At 42.3% G+C, this 17419-nt stretch overlaps 4 protein-coding genes across 9 annotated transcripts in view; 1 reads left to right on the forward strand and 3 right to left on the reverse strand.

Annotated features, from left to right (window-relative positions):
* Positions 1 to 272: 272 nt before the first annotated feature.
* hprt1l (hypoxanthine phosphoribosyltransferase 1, like) lies at positions 273 to 6375 on the reverse strand. 2 transcript variants are annotated; one of them, XM_035642072.1, is made up of 10 exons: positions 6299 to 6375; positions 4942 to 5010; positions 4409 to 4515; positions 3895 to 4078; positions 3545 to 3610; positions 3439 to 3456; positions 3047 to 3129; positions 2132 to 2178; positions 1571 to 1647; positions 273 to 812 (listed from the first exon to the last, which is right to left on the reverse strand). In XM_035642072.1, the coding sequence occupies exons 2-10, from the start codon at positions 4957 to 4959 to the stop codon at positions 765 to 767; spliced, it is 648 nt and encodes a 215-aa protein (XP_035497965.1). In that variant the 5' UTR covers positions 4960 to 5010; positions 6299 to 6375; the 3' UTR covers positions 273 to 764. The 2 variants fall into 2 exon arrangements, with proteins under 2 accessions (XP_035497965.1, XP_035497964.1); XM_035642071.1 differs by lacking the exons at positions 4942 to 5010; positions 6299 to 6375 and having other exon boundaries at positions 4409 to 4603.
* A 709-nt stretch (positions 6376 to 7084) lies between these two features.
* Positions 7085 to 11173, reverse strand: psmd7 (proteasome 26S subunit, non-ATPase 7). Its single transcript, XM_035642069.2, has 8 exons — positions 11014 to 11173; positions 10384 to 10475; positions 9978 to 10070; positions 9785 to 9882; positions 9576 to 9656; positions 9031 to 9122; positions 8561 to 8759; positions 7085 to 7702 (listed from the first exon to the last, which is right to left on the reverse strand). Exons 1-8 carry the CDS (start codon positions 11085 to 11087, stop codon positions 7439 to 7441), a joined length of 993 nt encoding a protein of 330 aa, XP_035497962.1. The 5' UTR covers positions 11088 to 11173; the 3' UTR covers positions 7085 to 7438.
* On the forward strand, positions 11094 to 13079 carry LOC118315086 (dynein light chain roadblock-type 2). Its single transcript, XM_035642073.2, has 4 exons — positions 11094 to 11233; positions 11533 to 11608; positions 11706 to 11873; positions 12021 to 13079. The coding sequence occupies exons 1-4, from the start codon at positions 11231 to 11233 to the stop codon at positions 12062 to 12064; spliced, it is 291 nt and encodes a 96-aa protein (XP_035497966.1). The 5' UTR covers positions 11094 to 11230; the 3' UTR covers positions 12065 to 13079.
* A 660-nt stretch (positions 13080 to 13739) lies between these two features.
* Positions 13740 to 17419, reverse strand: part of LOC118315083 (genetic suppressor element 1) — a 36736-nt gene continuing 33056 nt past the window's right edge. For all 5 annotated transcript variants that reach the window (XM_035642063.2, XM_035642064.2, XM_035642065.2 and 2 more), the window contains exons 13-16: positions 16965 to 17339; positions 16451 to 16780; positions 15891 to 15994; positions 13740 to 15563 (exon numbers count right to left, since the gene is read on the reverse strand). In XM_035642063.2, coding sequence (XP_035497956.2) covers positions 15426 to 15563; positions 15891 to 15994; positions 16451 to 16780; positions 16965 to 17339 — 947 coding nt within the window. In that variant the 3' untranslated portion in view covers positions 13740 to 15425. The remainder of the gene's footprint in view (positions 15564 to 15890; positions 15995 to 16450; positions 16781 to 16964; positions 17340 to 17419) is intronic.

Raw genomic sequence — 17419 nt, forward strand, 5'->3', positions numbered from 1 at the left:
GTCGTCACATAAAGGCGACGAGCGTCGGCCACAATTTGCCGGTTATCTTCCGGTCTTGGTCGTCAGGGGAATGTAGATGCGAGTTTAACGATAATTAGCTTTTCAAATACTTACTGTACAATAAGTGGGAATGCAGATTATAATCGCATAAATGGAGAAAAAAAATGTTTGTTTGTTTTCTTGAAAATGAGCAAAGTTATTTGTAAACATGTGAGGCTACTCCCTCTTCTGGGAAAACTGTAAAAGTGCAATAGAAGAGAAACGACACCCTCCAAGGTTCCAACGGGATTTGTATTGCTGTAAACAGGTCTTTTGTTAAATCATCAGACATGAAATAAAACATACAAGTACATTCCAAGTCATTTTTATGGCATAACGAGAAAAATGTACAAAGAAGAAGGCTGTTGACATCCAACAGCTCAATAAAACAAAGCAGTAGCCTGAGACCTGTGATTTAATTATCCAGAGCAAATTAATGACATTCTTCTCCCCTTATTTCCAAGATCAAACTGTAATTTACAGGTAGAGTCTATACACGGAAGTGAATAAATAAATGAAATTTTAAATTAATTAATATACATAAGTGATCCCACTTATTCAATTCAGGCGCAAAAGAAATGTTCTTCTTGAAGTTATTTACAACCCACGACTCACATTTTGTGGATTCTTATGTAGAAAAATAAATAACATTCAGAACAGGGCAAAGCTATGGAGGGTCATCACAGTGGTCCTCGTCTTCATCGATTCAGTCATTAGGGGTCTGCTCACACTTTGTACTTCTCCTTGGCTTGCTCATTCATACTGCAGATGTGCTGAAATCAAGCAAAACAAAAAGGACATTGGGTTCATGTTTGATTCATTGCTGTCGTCCAGGAATGAGAAGTTTTTCCCGCAATGGAAAAACCAAACACATGGAGGTGATGTCCTTGGGTTTAGTTTCTGAAAACGTGACATATTTTTGACCCTAATGTGCTTATATCAGACAAACATTTTAACAGAGTAAGAATAATGTGGCATTTCTCTATCAAAACAGGCAAATGTGTCAGCAGGCATTTTGACTGTTCCTAGTAGAAAAGCCAAGATTTTACTAATAACAGTAACGACGCCCCTGTCCTGTGTAAGTATCTCTGGAAGCCGGGGTGAGGTCGAATTGTCAAATTGGCTCAGGAAGTTTCCTAAATCTTGACGTGACCCGGACATTTTGATTATAACATGAAGCGAATGTAGAGGTAGAGAAAGCTGAGCCATTGAAATTAATAATCAAATAAAAAATTTGTATTGAGCATAGACCCAAATATTTTTTTTAGACATAAGTAAGTACAGTTTCCTGGCATGGGCACTTTTTTTACCTTTGCCATATATTTGTGAAGAAGAGAAAACATGTGTTACATGTATTATGTTATGTTGATGATATTGTCAACTAGAAATGCAATATGCTTCTCCTTAAACATTATTCCTGACTGGACAGATGTGAGAGATTATCTCTATTTATGGATTTGGACCTCAGCCAATCTGTTTGAGATGTCTGTCTTAATTTTTCATCTGGAGTAATCAAATGCAGTAAACTTACACTGAGATCTCTGAAGTACTCATTGTAGTCCAAAGCGTAGCCCACCAGAAAGGCATCTGGTACCTCAAAGCCAATGTCTGAAATAAATACACAAGTCACCAATCTGAGTTATGTAAAGAAAACACACAACTTCCACTTTATGTGAAGTGAAAGTTAATCTCTTTAGCGGATCTGAAATAAGATCCTGACGTTGTTCTTTTACCGTCTGTGTGAGGTTTTACTTAAGCTGTCAATGCTGCGTAGTGGGAAGTCCGAACGCTTACAGTAACAGCTGCCCTTGAGGGACAATCTTAAAGAGATAATCCAACTGAAACCTAAAAGCATTACATAACCAGAGACGGTGTGAGCAAGGGTTTATCAGACATGCGTGGTTAGTGCATAAGTGCCCTGCTTGGCTACATTTGGAGTAGATTTTCCTGAAATGAATGTTAATCCTGCAAGGAAAACACAGCTCCACTAAATAACACTTCAAAGAACCACACACTCATGAATGATAGGCATAAAATGACGGCACTTCACAGATAGCATGTCTTGGTGTAGTGTGCGTACAGATATACTCACAGTCTGGTCTGTACCCTGAACTCCTCGGGGTCCTCTTCACCAGAAGGCTGGAAAGACAGACCAGGAAAAATACAGGATATAATGAAACAACTAACTCTAAAGAGAAATCAGCATATCTAGGCTAAAAGAACCGTTGTCACCTCAACCTTTGTGTGGCGCTAATTTTGCACGCATGGATGCAATTTGAGAAATGATGCACAATTTACAAACAAATGTTAAGTTATATGGAATAGTCTCGGACCTTGCCGTGTTTTTGCTCTGCATCAAAAATACTAGTTTCCCTCAATCTAAATGCAATACTTAGAGGGAAACATGTAGTTTCTGTTGAGCACTACTGTACTGTATTTAGGTGGCAGCAGAAATGTCAGTAGAAGACATCGTAACACCTCAGCAGGAACAGGAACCACTCGCATTTCTTGATACCATAATGGTTAAGTGTTTGTGTTTGTGTGAAAACTGGCTGTTTAAGTCATCATTTTATTTAAATAGATAGGTCATTTAGGAATTGTTATTCTCAATGGAGGCCCAGCAACAGACGTACTGGTGATAAGTTATTACATGGCCTACATCAACATGATTCAAAATCACCCTTCCCAAACACAAAGCCAACAACCCACTTCGCGTCCACACATTTCCCCTTTCAACCAGCTCTCAGGAATACATGAGAGAAAGGGCCTCCCACAGCCACAGTGCAGTTAATAGTATGGCAGATTAACTCTTAAGCTGCCCCCTCCCTCTGTTACATTACATCTCTAATAGAGTCCTAAAGGAGAGTCCATTAGCTAAGAGCCCCCTCTCTCTCTCTCTCTCTCTCTCTCTCTCTCTCTCTGAATAAGACACACCAGCCAGCTCTACCGGGACTGTGTACTTCATTTCAGAATTCCTGGACTGTAAACAGTTTGGGACGGTGCCTACCTTACAACTTTAACCATCTTGGGATTACTTTCACTCAGCAGGGAAAGCAGCGTCTGCATTGTCCTTCCTGTCTCCACGATATCCTTTTAACAAAGCAGCACACCGGAAGTTGTAACAATAAACAAAATAAACACCGCTTAGAAATATGATGTTTATGCAACACTTGATGATGATGATGGACAATGTTAGAAATAATAATTTTTTCTTGCAATATTGGAAGTTTGATTTCAGTATCTACAAATACTTTGTGAGGTATTAAAACTGAATACATACACACATACATACGTTATCTCTGATCTTCACATTATGTCCTTCAAAGTATCATGATATGTAGCATATAGATATAACAATATAAAATTACAATCACAGATTAAAAAGAAGAAGCACCTTACCTCAACAATCAAAACATTCTGCAGAGAAAATGAAAGAACAATTAATGAAGAATACACCCAAGCAAGAGACTGTGCAGAGTAAACGTGTCTTCCTGACGAGACAAACCTTTCCTGAGAGATTGGACAGCTCGTCCCCTCCGATGACTTTGACACTGTTTGTCGTCTTGTCATTCTAGGGACACAAAAGGGGAGACGACCTTATCCATCCCGGTGTGGTTACTGTCGCATTTCTGATTAAATGACGAGGACGACCTACAACACCTCAGACCTCATTTTAATTTTCGAAAAAGGCCTCTGCAGCTGCCTGCTGAGTGTCCACACTGTGGAAACACTGCAGTGGGCCACTTCTGATGGAAAAAAATGAATTCTCCTTTGTACTTTGCCATGTCCACATCACACACACCTCACGTCAGCACAAGTGGTTCCTGGAAACGAAAGGAGAAAAAGGCGGCTTACGCAGTAGCTCTTCACCCTAATGAAGTCCACCGTCAGCGGGACTGATTTATCGCTGTACTGGTTCAGTGCTTTGATGTAGTCCAGCAGGTCCGCAAAGAACTTGTAGCCCCCTTTCAGCACACACAGGGCCACGATGTGGTGCCCCCCCATGTCCCGGATGATGTCTCGGGCCAGTCGCTCTGTTCTGGACCGGAGAGGAGAGGAGAGACACACAAAGAAAACAGATGCCTCGTGACTGTCAGTGCAATTTTTAAAAGCAGTTCTTGTGACATGACATTACATTTCATGCTTAAAATGCATTTTACCACACACTGCGCTGGACATTTAATCGCCTCCCGTCCAAACCATATTCAAACGCACTTGAGGATGTGTGCTACAGTGATTTGTCAAGCAAATACAGTATAGTTCTTTATGTCAATCCTGGCATGAGCCACAGAGGTGAACGTGCCCATTGGGGAAGGGAGACATCTCCAGTGATCGCTGCTGGTGCTGAGCCTGCAGCTGATTGGTCTACCTGTCCATGATGAGTCCGTGGGGGATGATCACCTTGTCCAGGTCGTTCTCGTAATGTCTGGGAACACAGAAGAGGTCCAGCTCGTGGCCCTTTTCATCGTCGGCGATCTGGAACGAGACGAAGGAGAAGCCCACCCCGTGAACACAAACACACGGTCGGCGCATCACATCCGAATGGCCCCTGGCGACACCCCTCAACCACCTGTTCCTCCCCCCGCACACACCACCGAGGAGGGCGGGGGGGCTGCGGACGAGCGGCTGATGGGACGGACACGAGCACACGAGTGAGCCGAACCGAACCGAACCGAACCGCGTCGAGAAACCGTCTGGGCAGCGCGCGCCCCCGGGGGCTGTGGATCCGAACAGGCCCGCAGCGCAAACCACGCCCCGACGACGAACCGCAAACAACAACTCACATCCACGGACAACACGACTTGACATGACGACACGACACGACATGACAACACGACATGACAACACGACTTGACATGACAACACGACATGACAACACGACATGACACAGCGGCGACTCACCTGCAGATAGGAAGCCATGGTACCGGCGGCGGCCGTCAGCGTGTGGTCCGTTCAGACGCAGAGAAACGACTGAGAAGAAGTCATGGCCAGGTCCCAGGGAGGGAGGGGGGGAGGGAGATAGGGAGGGGGGGGGGGGGGGGGGTGAGAGAGAGAGGGAGGGAGGGGGGGAGGGAGATAGGGAGGGGGGGGGGGGGGGGGGGGGGGGGGTGAGAGAGAGAGGGAGGGAGGGGGGAGGGGGGAGATGAGAGAGGGAGGGAGAGAGGGGGGGAGGGGGGAGATAGAGGGGGGGGGGGTTGAGAGAGAGAGGGAGGGAGGGGGGAGATGAGAGAGGGAGGGAGAGAGGGGGGGAGGGGGGAGATAGAGGGGGGGGGGGTTGAGAGAGGGAGGGAGGGGGGAGAGAGGGGGGAGAGAGGGAGAGGGGGGGTGAGAGGGGAGAGAGAGGGGGGGAGGGAGGGGAGAGAGAGGGGGGGAGGGGGGAGATAGAGGGGGGGGAGGGGGGAGATAGAGGGGGGGGGTTGAGAGAGGGAGGGAGGGGGAGAGAGGGAGAGGGGGGGTGAGAGGGGAGAGAGAGATGAGAGAGGGAGGGAGAGAGGGGGGGAGGGGGGAGATAGAGGGGGGGGGTTGAGAGAGGGAGGGAGGGGGGAGAGAGGGAGAGGGGGGGTGAGAGAGAGGGAGAAGGGGGGGAGGGAGGGGGGAGAGGAGGAGAGAGGGAGAGGGGGGGTGAGAGGGGAGAGAGAGGGGGGGGGAGGGGAGAGGGGGGGGAGGGGAGAGGGAGGGGGGGGGAGAGGGGAGAGAGAGAGAGGGGGGTGAGAGAGGGGGGGAGAGAGGGGAGAGGGAGGGAGGGGGGAGAGAGGGGGGGGGGGTTTGTTGATGAGCGAGGGCTGCACGAGCTGCTCTCCTCTGACTGCTGCTGCCGAGTATTACATGACATGCTCCTCTGTGTGTGTGTGGGGGGGGGGGGGGGGGGGGGGACGTGCTTAAACCCTCCAACGTCAGAATCCAGTTTACCTTCCCAATAATCTGATTTGCTCGACGCGACCTGAGATTAAGATGCTCTACACTGGTCTCTGTTACTACCCACTCGTGTCGCTGTGGTGACTGTAGTAGAGGATGAGAGGGTCCTGTCAGTAGACTGTGGATGACGCAGTTTAAAAATAAATGAATAATGTACACGACAGTTCCGCCCCTCCTCTCTAAAAGGGCCACACTGCTCCCCGTGACCTGTCGAGTTCATGACTGTACCTAAGTGTTTTATGTATCCCGAGATTTGATTTATGTAGTAGTGTAAATCTGCTTGTCCATGTTTTTTTCCCCCCCATTCTGATTATTTTATTGTAAGCAGTCCTCCAAATCTTACCTCGGATAGATCCTGGTTATCGAGGTTTAACTCTGGGTACCATGGTAACTTATGCTGAATGGCTATTTGAGTTAAGAGATCATAGCCAGTCACCGGTCCATCTATTGACCAATCAGATCACTGGAAAACCAGCGTCATCATGCTACAGGGGAAAAAAGGCAAAAGTACAAGACAATTATTGTAGTGAAGGAACTACTCATCCCATAAACCATTACGAATGCCTTGCCAACGACTTCCAACCAATCAGAGATGTCGATGTTATACTTTAGGACTGTGGGTAGTGTAGTACTTCTCAATGATATCGGAAATAAAACAATCGTTTTCTTTTTTTATTGAATTTATGGAAATGTAGAAATTAAAATTTACATTTTTCACTAAATGGAGTTGTCCGGGATGTCTCATTCAATGTTGTCATAGATCAGAATCATGTTTTTGATATAATGTACTTGATTGTAGGATCACTCCTACATATACCACTCCTGAAAAGTTGTATTTTCATATTTTGCAATATTCCAATCAATTATTTTTTGTGTTTGAGTAGTATGAAATTATTTGTGTAATTTTATTAATGTGCAGCCACTTCCATTTCAAGGTTTGACTTTAGGAGCTTATCTGTGAGTCATACATATGCTAATTTCTATAATTAGTGAGTTCATACTGCCCGGTGTTATTCTCACACACACTCAGTACATATACCTACAGTGATTTATATTGGACAATAATTTACCAACAGTTTTTAAATTTAGCGAGAAGAGCAAAATGGAAAACTGCAAAAACAACCAACCCTTAATATGATCCCAATTTAATGAGTGATACAGAAAAAAAACATTTCTCCATCTTACAAAAAAAGCAACACCAGGTGTTGATCAACACCAGGAGAATGGGCAACTATAAAAACAGTTAACGTGTTCTCATAGTTCAGAGCGCCAAAGAAGCAAACATCGGCATCTCTGTACGATAATAAGAGTCTTTGAGTGCCACTTGTGACCATGGGGCCAAATCTCAGATGACACCATTCCCCATATAGAGCCCTACTTTTAGCCCGAGACCCACATACAGAACAGTGACTGAGGGCACAAAGTAAAGCACCATCCAGATGAAGACGGCATGATTTGAGAGAAGACTTGAACAGAACTACTCTCATTTTTTCTTCTTCTCATCTTTCTTGGCACCATCTGCTTTCTCCTTCTCCTTGTCTTTGTCCTTGTCATCTTTTTTCTCTTTGTCGTCTTTCTTCTCTTTCTTGCCTTCGTCCTTTTCCTGTCCTTCCTTCTTTTCCGCGTCTCGGTTGGAAATCTTGTTGTTGATGAGGTTGTGCAGGGCCACCACAGAGCGTATGAGAGAGGCCAGGTAAACCACCAGCATTTGGTCGTTGGTCTTCAGGTAGAAGGCTTTTGTGAACTCCTACAAAGACAAAACACAGAACGTTCAGCAACACAGAAAGCCATCCAACAATACAACTAAACACAGTACGTTAGATGAAATTAACAATGACCTAGTTAGTAATTAAATATTGTGAACAGCAAAAAATTATTAATGGGAAGTAATTTTATTCAATGGTGCTGGAACTTTTGTAAAAATAAAGTGTTAAACACGAAAAGAAAGCACATGTAAAAAGGCCAATGACAAATACTGAACTACATTTAAATTTTTCTGATAATGTCACAAGGTGTATTGTGTATTTTTTTTTAAAAATATATATATATAAAATTAGAATTGGAAAGTTAGGGGAATATAGTGGATATTTTGTGGTCGTAAAGATGAATGAATTAATTGCAATACAACTTTGAAAATAAAAATTGTATTTGCCCTCCGGTGGATAAAATGAGAAGTTACAGATGCAGATTAAAAGAAAGAATTCACACCTGCAGTTATAGGGTTTTGTTTTTGTTTTTTTACTGTATATTGATGAATTTTATTTTGTATGTCAAGTCAAATCCAAAATGTATATCCTTTTCACTTGTCTTTGGTTCACCACCTTAATCCAAAAATATACAATGTCCACTAAGTGGAAAATCAGTGCAAAATTACTCTTGTATACTTCCACCTATAAGCTATTTTAGCTGGGCTTTACCCTTACATAAACAGGGAACACAAAAATGAAACTTAAATCCTCTGTAAAAAAACAAAAACTAACTAAATTTCACAATTGTAAGTTAACAAAATGAAATGTTTGTGAAGTAGATGCCATCATCACACCAATGTCCCTAAAATGATTACTGTACAAACTCACTTGGTGTACTGCAAAGACAAATGACTTACCAGTAAGTTAACATCTGGCAGCAGGTTGAAAACATCCTGCAGCTGATAGATGATCTGGTGGTTGATGGGAAGTTTGCCTGCAACCACTCTCTCCAGGTAAGAGCGAATGTCCAACAGCTTTGAGTTGAGTCCCTTCAGGCCATGGACCTGGTTTGTGATGCGTTGAGACAGAGTGCCCACTGTGGTGTCTTTAATATCTCTGTAAACGGGACAGATGAGGGAAAACTGGGCATGAGTATGTACATGTTTACATTGTTTGGTTCAAATTTGTTCCTAGGTGATTTTAGCATAGTAATAATAATAATAATACATTTAATCTATAGAGCACTTTTCATTCCTAAAAGCAATCTCAAAGTGCTAGTACTCATCATATATACTCTGCACTGTTATAACAACTATTTACTGTTATGTTTAATAGTGTGATTAACGGTCTGGTTATGATGTGTGTAAATCAAAAGTTTGTTCAGTACCTGAGCAGGTGCTCCACTCCCACTTCCTCTGCTTCCTCAGCTCCGATTTCACTGGTGACGTGTTCGAATGTCTTGGATGTCGGAGTGCCATCCTAGAAATAGTGAATCACACATATAAACAAACATTTCCAACTGTCCAAAATATTGTTTGTATTCAAACCACAGCAGACAAGCAGCCACCTTATTTCACATTTAACTGGATCATAACACTTAAGGATGATACAAACCACACCCCATGAGAAAGCTCTATGATGGGAAAAGATTAGATAGATAGATAGATAGATAGATACTTTATTTATCCCAAGCTGGGAAATTCCGGCGTAACAGCAGCACGTTTCACACAGAACACATTAAAATATATACAATATCTACACAAATAAAAAAGTTTTTTTTATAAATAATTTATTTACTTGTAAATTAATGGAGCCTGGGAAAACCTTTGTGCATGGTCATGAAACTAGAAATAAAGATTTACTGATTTTGACACAGAAAACATACTATTTGGAAAAACTGGTTTCATCTTCTGCAATCCACGATTCACTTACGTCATGTATTTCCTCCACCGAGATGTACGCTTCTGTGGGGAGACCAAGATCTTTGGGCTTCACATCTATAATGACTAACACCTAGTCGGCAGATTAAAGAGAAATAAATGAGTATGTCAATTAATTAAAGTCAATCAGAATGAATATGTGGGGAACACGGTGTTGTTCAGATACATGCACATTAAGCAGAAGGAAAAGTAGTAACATACCGAATTGGTACAGTACTGCTTGATGAGCTCATTGATGGCAATGTCATTTTTATGTAATTTGGGTCCTGTGTGGTACCATCCGACTATTCTTTCTCTGGCTGAAAACCAAGGAAGACAGTTATTCACAAGTGTAAACATAGCAACGGGTAACGTAGCAATGTAAACCACAAATGAATGATGTTAAAGGCCTTACCATTAACTTTCTTGAACATGCCATACATGTTCTCCAGGTAGTCGTGGTCCAGGAACCACACCGAGTCATCCCTGTCATCCTCGTCGAATGGCACTGCGAATGAACATTGGCAATGACGTAAAGGTGAAGGACATTTAATGACCTGTACAACGTTTATTGACCTACAGAATAGTTTTAATTCGTATTGTGTTGTAGCTTAAGAGGGAAGCTCTGCTGATTTTAGTTTACACATGATCAGGCGAACAATTGAATAATGTTTTCTGCGACTCAGAGAAGTTTTGTAAAGTCTAAAAACGACTGAAACAGTGACTAAAACACAGCACGCCTCTGCCTTCTGTTTTCTAACTGGTCTTAGATTAACCTGTGTCATTCGAGTCCCCTTAGATGTTGTCATCGTGACACTCACCTGCAAAACTATTTGAGACGTCAAGAACTTTTTTATGCCATGATCCCAGGAGGACACCGACCACTCGTTTCTGATTGCCAACCTTCCCTATCCTGTTGACAGAGCAAATCAAAAGAACAAAACAAATGAGACACGTTCAATCGCTGTCACTCATTAGCAGTGTCAGTAGTTAGCTGTAAGCTAAGCTAATGGCTAAAGCTTCGTGAAATCGTTACTGTAGCAGGTGTTTGGGGGTAAAGCTCTGGGATTTAGCAAGGTCCCGCGAATTTAATAGAAGTTTACACATGATTTTTTTAAAAAGAAAAAGAAAATCCATGTCGTGAACTCGCAGGCCCTCGTCGAGTTTCCACGGGATGACCCTCACGTTATCCGTCACTAATGAAATGGACGACAACAACGTGTCATAAGGATATAATATCGAGCACCGTGAGTTATTGATTAATGTCACAGTTAGTGAAGTGTGTAATGTCTGCCAACACTGACACCAGTAAGCTAACCTAGCCTAGTCACGTCTGCGTTCACTCTCAACGGGCTCTGACTCAGCAGGGCTAACGTTAGCTTAGCTTAGCTTAGCAGCTGCGTCCACGCTCCCGGACATTCGTTGGATCGAGGAATGTTGAATTCACTGACCTGTTGAAGTGGTCGACCACGCTGAGCAGCACCAGCGGATGGACGACCACATTTTCCACAGCTAACTCCGGCATTTTTCTGAAGGAGGGAGAGATAAACAGCAGCACACAGCCGACGACCACACAATGACGGCGACGCTCGCGCTTCCCTCTTGCGTCTGACGTCACTTCCGTTTCTCCGGGCAACAGGGAGACGCGCAGAGGAGAGGAGTCGCGAAATGGTAGGAGCCGAGTGCATGCTTTTCATGAATCTGTTCTCCGCTATGCGATTGATCGATGGATATGTTGATGATTATATAAACCTTGGATTATCAATTGAATAGTTGAAGTCATTCGCAACAGCTTGAATTATTGTAAAATATAACATGTATCAGCCTTTATTGACGTGACTAGAATGAAATCAGGCATCAATAAAGCTGCTGTTTATCACTTTTTTATTTCTAGATTGTGCAAAACAGTAATTTCATAAGTGGCTTTTCTGCTCTCTTTTTTCTTCTTCTTTTTTTTCTTTGTCCTGCAGGCTGAAGTTGAGGAGACACTGAAGAGGATCGAAGCCTATAAAGGTGTGATTGGAACAATAGTTGTCAATGCAGAAGGTAAGCAAAAAAAAAGAAGCATTTTCCTCCAATAGTAAAACATGTTAAGTTTACTACATACATTCTGACTCTAGCGGTTAATGCTTTATCCTGTAAGGTATCCCCATCAGAACAACTTTAGATAACTCCACAACGGTTCAGTATGCACGACTCCTTCGTCAACTCGCGATGATAGCCAGGAGCACGGTGAGAGATATTGACCCTCAGAATGACCTCACCTTCCTACGCATCCGCTCCAAGAAACATGAGATCATGGTCACACCAGGTGAGTGTGGAGCACTTAGCTTTTGGCTAAATGGGGACCACTGAAAGAAACATTTGATAATATTCCCTCTACTATTTGTAACTTTGAAGGTGAACGCTAATGTTTTCATTGTATTTTAATCCTTCGTCCTCTCTTATGTGTCTACAGAGAATGACTATCTGCTGATAGTCATCCAGAGCCCATGTGATTAGCTGCCGGACATTTCCATGAGTCAGCCCTTGGTTCGTCACATAGTGCTGCTTTCACCCTACTGTTGCCTCATGTACTGCATGATCCCTCTTTTCCTCTTTTGAACTGAAGCACGTTGACTATACGTCTGTGAAGTTAAACTGAGGGTGGACTCTGCATTCAGCTCTATGGAATCACCAAACGCTTGTATGCTTTACCCAATGAGAGTGGCAGATGGCCCTGAGCTTAGGAAACTGTTTTTTGCCATGGTTTGTGATCATTTGTCCCCACGGAGAGAAGGGTTCCTGAATATCACAGTGTATAAGTGTTACAGTTAGTAAACGCCCAGTATTGCAACAATTACTTTAGTGACAGTGTAGGTATTATTAGAAGAATAACCACAAAGTATCTTCAGTAAAAGTACTCATTATTCAAATGGGCCCTCTCAGTGTTATATAATCATGTATCATCAATTTGTCACTACTGATGTATTTTGGTAAAAGAAGCATTTGAATGTTGTAGCAAATCAAGATGGAACTTTGTTATGCTAATTAGGTTATACTTAATCAATAGCAACTCATTACATTTTATAAAGATACCCCTCACCCTCATGTTGATTTTGTTGTACCAATACCAGGGTTGGGTAAATGATCATTGTTAGTACTTAGTAGACTTAGTCCATAGAACTAATATAATGGAGGTATGAAGTATAAAGTCACATAAAATGGAGAAAAAAAATGTATCTTAAAAAATGAACATGGTCGGGCTGTGGCAGGAAAAGGCTTTGGCCTTGCTTTTTATACTATATGGAGAAACAAAGGAGTCATTCGAGGGCCTGGAGAGTAAATATTCTGTTAAACATTATGATACCAAAAAAACCACAGGCTCTAATTGTGTCTTTCTTGGAAAGCCAGAGGAAATGTATTTAAGAGGGAAAAAAGGAACACAAACTGTTCCTGTGGGTAAATGGAAGTGTACTTGCTTTTCCCCCCTACTCGTTTATCCTATACTTAAAAATAAAAGAAATTTAAAAAATCATTGTCTGTATATAATTATGTACACAGGTTGCATTAGTAATCTATGTGATAAAATTGCATAAAGGCTCTGTCACAATTCTGGACTCTATTTCTAGTCTGTTGTAACTTTGCATTTTCAAACCCCAAGAGACTAAGATAGCAGGTTTTTTGGTTGTTGTTGTTTTCCAGAACCTTTCCTAAGTTCATTTCCACAAGTTCATGTTCAGAGCTGTTATTAAAATATGGTCAGCTCTCATTGTTTAGCACTTTGAGATTGCTTTGAGCGATGAAAAGTGCTCTGTAAATGAAATTTATTATTATTATTATTATTATTATTATTATTAATAATAATAATAATAATAATAATGCCGCTCCCTTAAAAATATATACACAATGTGTAGCTGCTAAATATTTTATGGATGAAGGGTCTCACATGACAAACTTTTTGAAAAAAAATGTTTTTACCGCCACAGGATTCAAAACCTGTTAACAACATACACCAGCCCAAGAACAAATTGATTCAGGTTTTGACAAAATGGCTGGAAAACTAAAAAAACAAATGCATGAGAAGACTCAGTTGTAAATACTCGTGGGTTTCGGCTGCACAATGTTCGGCTGTTTAATATTTATCAGAGGTGAAAACTCTCACCGTCCCCCAGATACGTGACAATCACAGAGAAAAGACATTTTACAAATATTTTAATGTAAATTTCCATCAGAATATACAGCAATATATATGTTAATAAATAAATCATTGCAATTATACAGCCCAAATAATACATTACATAACAACTGATTGAAACAAATATGCAGGATTTCACAGCAGGTTTGTGGAGGGGAGTGAAGAAGTGACGCAGGGAGGTCAGGTGATTTGGGGAGATTTCTATTTCAGTTTGTGCTTGAAGGAGAGGGCTCGCGCCATTTCCAATATTCAGAAGCAAAGAGGCAGAAGTTATGTGTGACACTGTTCAATCTGTCTTAAACAAAAATAAATCTCTTCCAAAGACCACAGGAGGTGTAGTTTGTTAACCACAGTGCCATCACTGTACTCTTAAGAGTACCAAGTGGAAATACACAAATGATAATTTGGCTTTTCCATTTCCTTAATTTGAACTTCATAATAATGCTGTAGGAAATATATTCTTCTGGTCAGTGAAAATATTTGTACGGTTGAACAGAATGTCTTAACGTACTGTCGTCTCACTCAGCTGATGCCAGTTCTCTAGCTACATGTAGAAATTAGCTAAATTCCTTCAAAATAAATAAAATAAAATCAGAACTTTCACTCAAGTTTGGTCAATATTTACTGGCATGTGAAGGGCGTCAGATACAGAGTCTGGGGCGGACCATCTGAACAACGGTAATCAGGACTTGATGATGTTCTGAGATGAAGACAGACATATGTCCACTTTATCTTGTCCACCCCTCAAACACTGTGACATCACATGAGACTTTTCAAACACCGACCGTTTTAACATCCTTCATTTTCTAAACTTTTTTATTCTGACCAGCAGCAGTTCAAATATCACATATGGCTTCCCACAGGAAATGGTTAAAACATACAAAATTCTTTGTCTATCACAAGTAACATTAACGACAGAAAATGTAATAACCTATGAAAAAAAATTGAAAAAAACTTCACCGATACCATTTGCCATTATATAGATATTATCTTATAGCCTTTTCCTATCCTCTGTGGAACCATTACCAGCATTAAAACGGCGTCATCTGTCTGACACAGTACAGTACTCAGTAGACACTACAACATTACACCACACAGAGGACGGTCAAGTGTTTCCTCAAATTCCATTTCAAGTGCATCCTATCAATTTTAAGGCATGAGGTGTGCTTTGATTCCTTGACTCAATTTTCACTCTCTGAGTTCTAACCAAGTGACCACTGCACACTCCTCGTTGCTGTCCAGAGAGGCTACAGGTTTGTGTCAAGTGATCATCCCATTAGTGTGGATCAGTACAGTTTATGCAGGTAACTGATATGACATGAGTTAAACAGTGAAAACTCCTTAAAGCCATATCATGGAGTAATGGTAGTGGTTACGAAGATGCTGTTTGACCAACACAGTGTTGTTACAGTCCTTGGTCTATGTTGTTACACTCCAACAAGAGAGAGACAGAGGGGGAATGCCCGGACTATATGGTCACGATGGATTGCTGTTACCGCGGCAAACACGGCAGGTAATCAATTGAATCTGGAACCAGTCAGATAACATAACTGACTGGCCAGAAAGGTAACAAGACATGGATTGGCTCCTTCAAGTGCAGACAGTGGTCTGGCTCCAGTCCATCTTGTTCTTGTTACTGCTCCTCCACTGTCAGAGGCGTATCCGTCAGAGGGTCTGGGTCAGAGGTCACCTCGGCGTGTGCCCGTTGACTTGCCCCCTGCCCCAGTGAATGTTAGGTAGCGTCAAACACCTCCTGAAGTGCTCGAGCTGCGCCTGCAGTCTCTCCCGCTCCTCTCTCACCTTCTGCCTCTGACTCACCAGCTCCTGACAAGTGAAGGATAGACACAACTCTCATTACAGAACCAAGACTTTCTGGAAAATGTCAGAGTGAGCACATGTGAGACTACAGCAGGAAAATCTCCTTGAAGATTCACGGTGCTCTAGGCACCACCCCTCGACTGAATGTTCCGGAAAATTTTCCTCTTGTAACGCATCTGTGTTGAACGATTTTTCTGCTGCATTCTTCATATGTGAATGACAGTTCCAGAAAATTCCTGGATCCAATATTTTGGACATTTTCCAGAGTTGATGTCTGAAAACAGATTGAGAAACAAAAGACCCAGGTGTGCCGATATGGTCTCAGATACTTACCCCCATTGTGAGAGAGAGCTGCTCCGCAGTTCTGGTCAGATTATAGTTCTGTGCTTCAAGTCTTTTACACTGACTGTGAAGAACCTCCCTCTCTATACTCCATTCTGTGGAAAGAGAAACACAAAGGAAGATAAATGACCTGAGAGTGTAATACACTGTAGTCCGCCTGAGGCCCCCTTTTAAATGAAAATAGTAGTTTGTTTGAATACAAACATACATACTGGTAATGCTTATGTTATGCTTAAATGTTAAAAAGTGAATATTTGCCAACATGTTGGTTCTCAAGTGTCCAACATCATTCTATCAACCTTTGGAATCCACTATTAGTCTATTTTCTGTCAATTAAAGTTTTTACAATAACATTTTGATAGTTTAAGGGGAAAAAAATATTGAGGTATTTCCTCAGTATCTTCAAACTATTTTTTTGGGGGGGGGATCTTAAATCCCAATTTAACCTTCAGAATGGTTCATGAGGAAACGATGATTAGGAGAAACCTTTAAGCCATAAAAGACAACATTTTTGGGCTACACACATAGAACTGACTTGGACATTTGCGTACCATTCGTGTACTCCTGGTAGGCCTCAAAAATAGCTTCAATTCCCTGCCACTTCCTTGGAGCTTCTTCTGCTGCCGCCTCCTCCTCCTCCTCATCATCATCATCATCATCATCCTCCTCCTCCTCCGGCCCAGATTCTTCCTTTTCCTCATCAGACAAGATTTCCCGTGGTGTTGCAGTCTCCTGACTGGCCACAGGAAAATGTAAGTGATGGCCATTGATGTGTGCATGCTGCGGAGCGTGGTTAAGACTTGAGTGTTTCATTTGAGAGATGTTGTGAGGCAACGAGTGCTCTGCCTTCATGCCAGTGTCAGGGACACTATTTGAGACTCCTTGGAAGAAAAAAAGGGAGACAGAAGGGGCAACTTTAGTCTTTTTAGCAGCCAACAAGAAGCAACCAACACACTTAACATATTACAGTACTTCCCCTCAACACCACTAGATGGCAGACCATTGTTATTTTACAGTCCACAATAAAACGTTATGGTCATGCACCTATGGGGTTGAGTATCTTACCTTTGTTCTGCATCGTGTGGTGTGTGGACTGTAGCACAGCCTGGTGGAAGTGCTGAGCAAAGGCCTCAGGTGTGAATCTCTCCCAGGGTCGATTAGTTCCATTCTGCACTGGACTGGGCTCCTTTTTCCTCGGAGAAGCCACCACGCCGTTGTGGAGGCCCTTGAACTTCCTGTTTGGCTGAGCCTCCATGAATTCGTTCTTTTCATGATGGGAGGCCAAGGGCGGAGGGATTTGGGCCACCTGGGAGTCCATGGAGTGCTTGGACGTTTTGTTTAGGAGGTTCTTAGGTCTGTGTAAGTACGGTGGGGAAGGGCTGGGAGAGTCTGGGTACACATGTCCGTTTGATTGACACTGCTGACGGGCTGAGGAGTCAGCTGAAAACAAATGTGTACAGATCATTAGAAAGGAGATTTTTTTGCAGCTTTATTCAAGAATATAAATGTGCATGAGTTTG

Source organism: Scophthalmus maximus, chromosome 7, assembly GCF_022379125.1.
Source record: "Scophthalmus maximus strain ysfricsl-2021 chromosome 7, ASM2237912v1, whole genome shotgun sequence".
Lineage (NCBI taxonomy): Eukaryota > Metazoa > Chordata > Actinopteri > Pleuronectiformes > Scophthalmidae > Scophthalmus > Scophthalmus maximus.

Bases quoted from the DNA above. Each gene is read 5' to 3' on its own strand.
- hprt1l (XM_035642071.1), bottom strand. From the start codon at position 4,572: ATGCGCCGACCGTGTGTTTGTGTTCACGGGGTGGGCTTCTCCTTCGTC. The intron at 4,079-4,408 runs GTAGACCAATCA...TCTCCGGTCCAG, and splicing joins CACGGACTCATCATGGACAG to AACAGAGCGACTGGCCCGAG. The intron at 813-1,570 runs GTAAGTTTACTG...GCTTGATTTCAG, and splicing joins AGTACTTCAGAGATCTCAGT to CACATCTGCAGTATGAATGA.
- psmd7 (XM_035642069.2), bottom strand. From the start codon at position 11,087: ATGCCGGAGTTAGCTGTGGAAAATGTGGTCGTCCATCCGCTGGTGCTG. The intron at 10,071-10,383 runs GTGAGTGTCACG...GTTCATTCGCAG, and splicing joins CGTCTCAAATAGTTTTGCAG to TGCCATTCGACGAGGATGAC. The intron at 9,123-9,575 runs GTAAGTGAATCG...CACTATTTCTAG, and splicing joins CGGTGGAGGAAATACATGAC to GATGGCACTCCGACATCCAA.
- LOC118315086 (XM_035642073.2), top strand. The intron at 11,609-11,705 runs GTAAGCAAAAAA...TTATCCTGTAAG, and splicing joins AATAGTTGTCAATGCAGAAG to GTATCCCCATCAGAACAACT. The intron at 11,874-12,020 runs GTGAGTGTGGAG...ATGTGTCTACAG, and splicing joins TGAGATCATGGTCACACCAG to AGAATGACTATCTGCTGATA.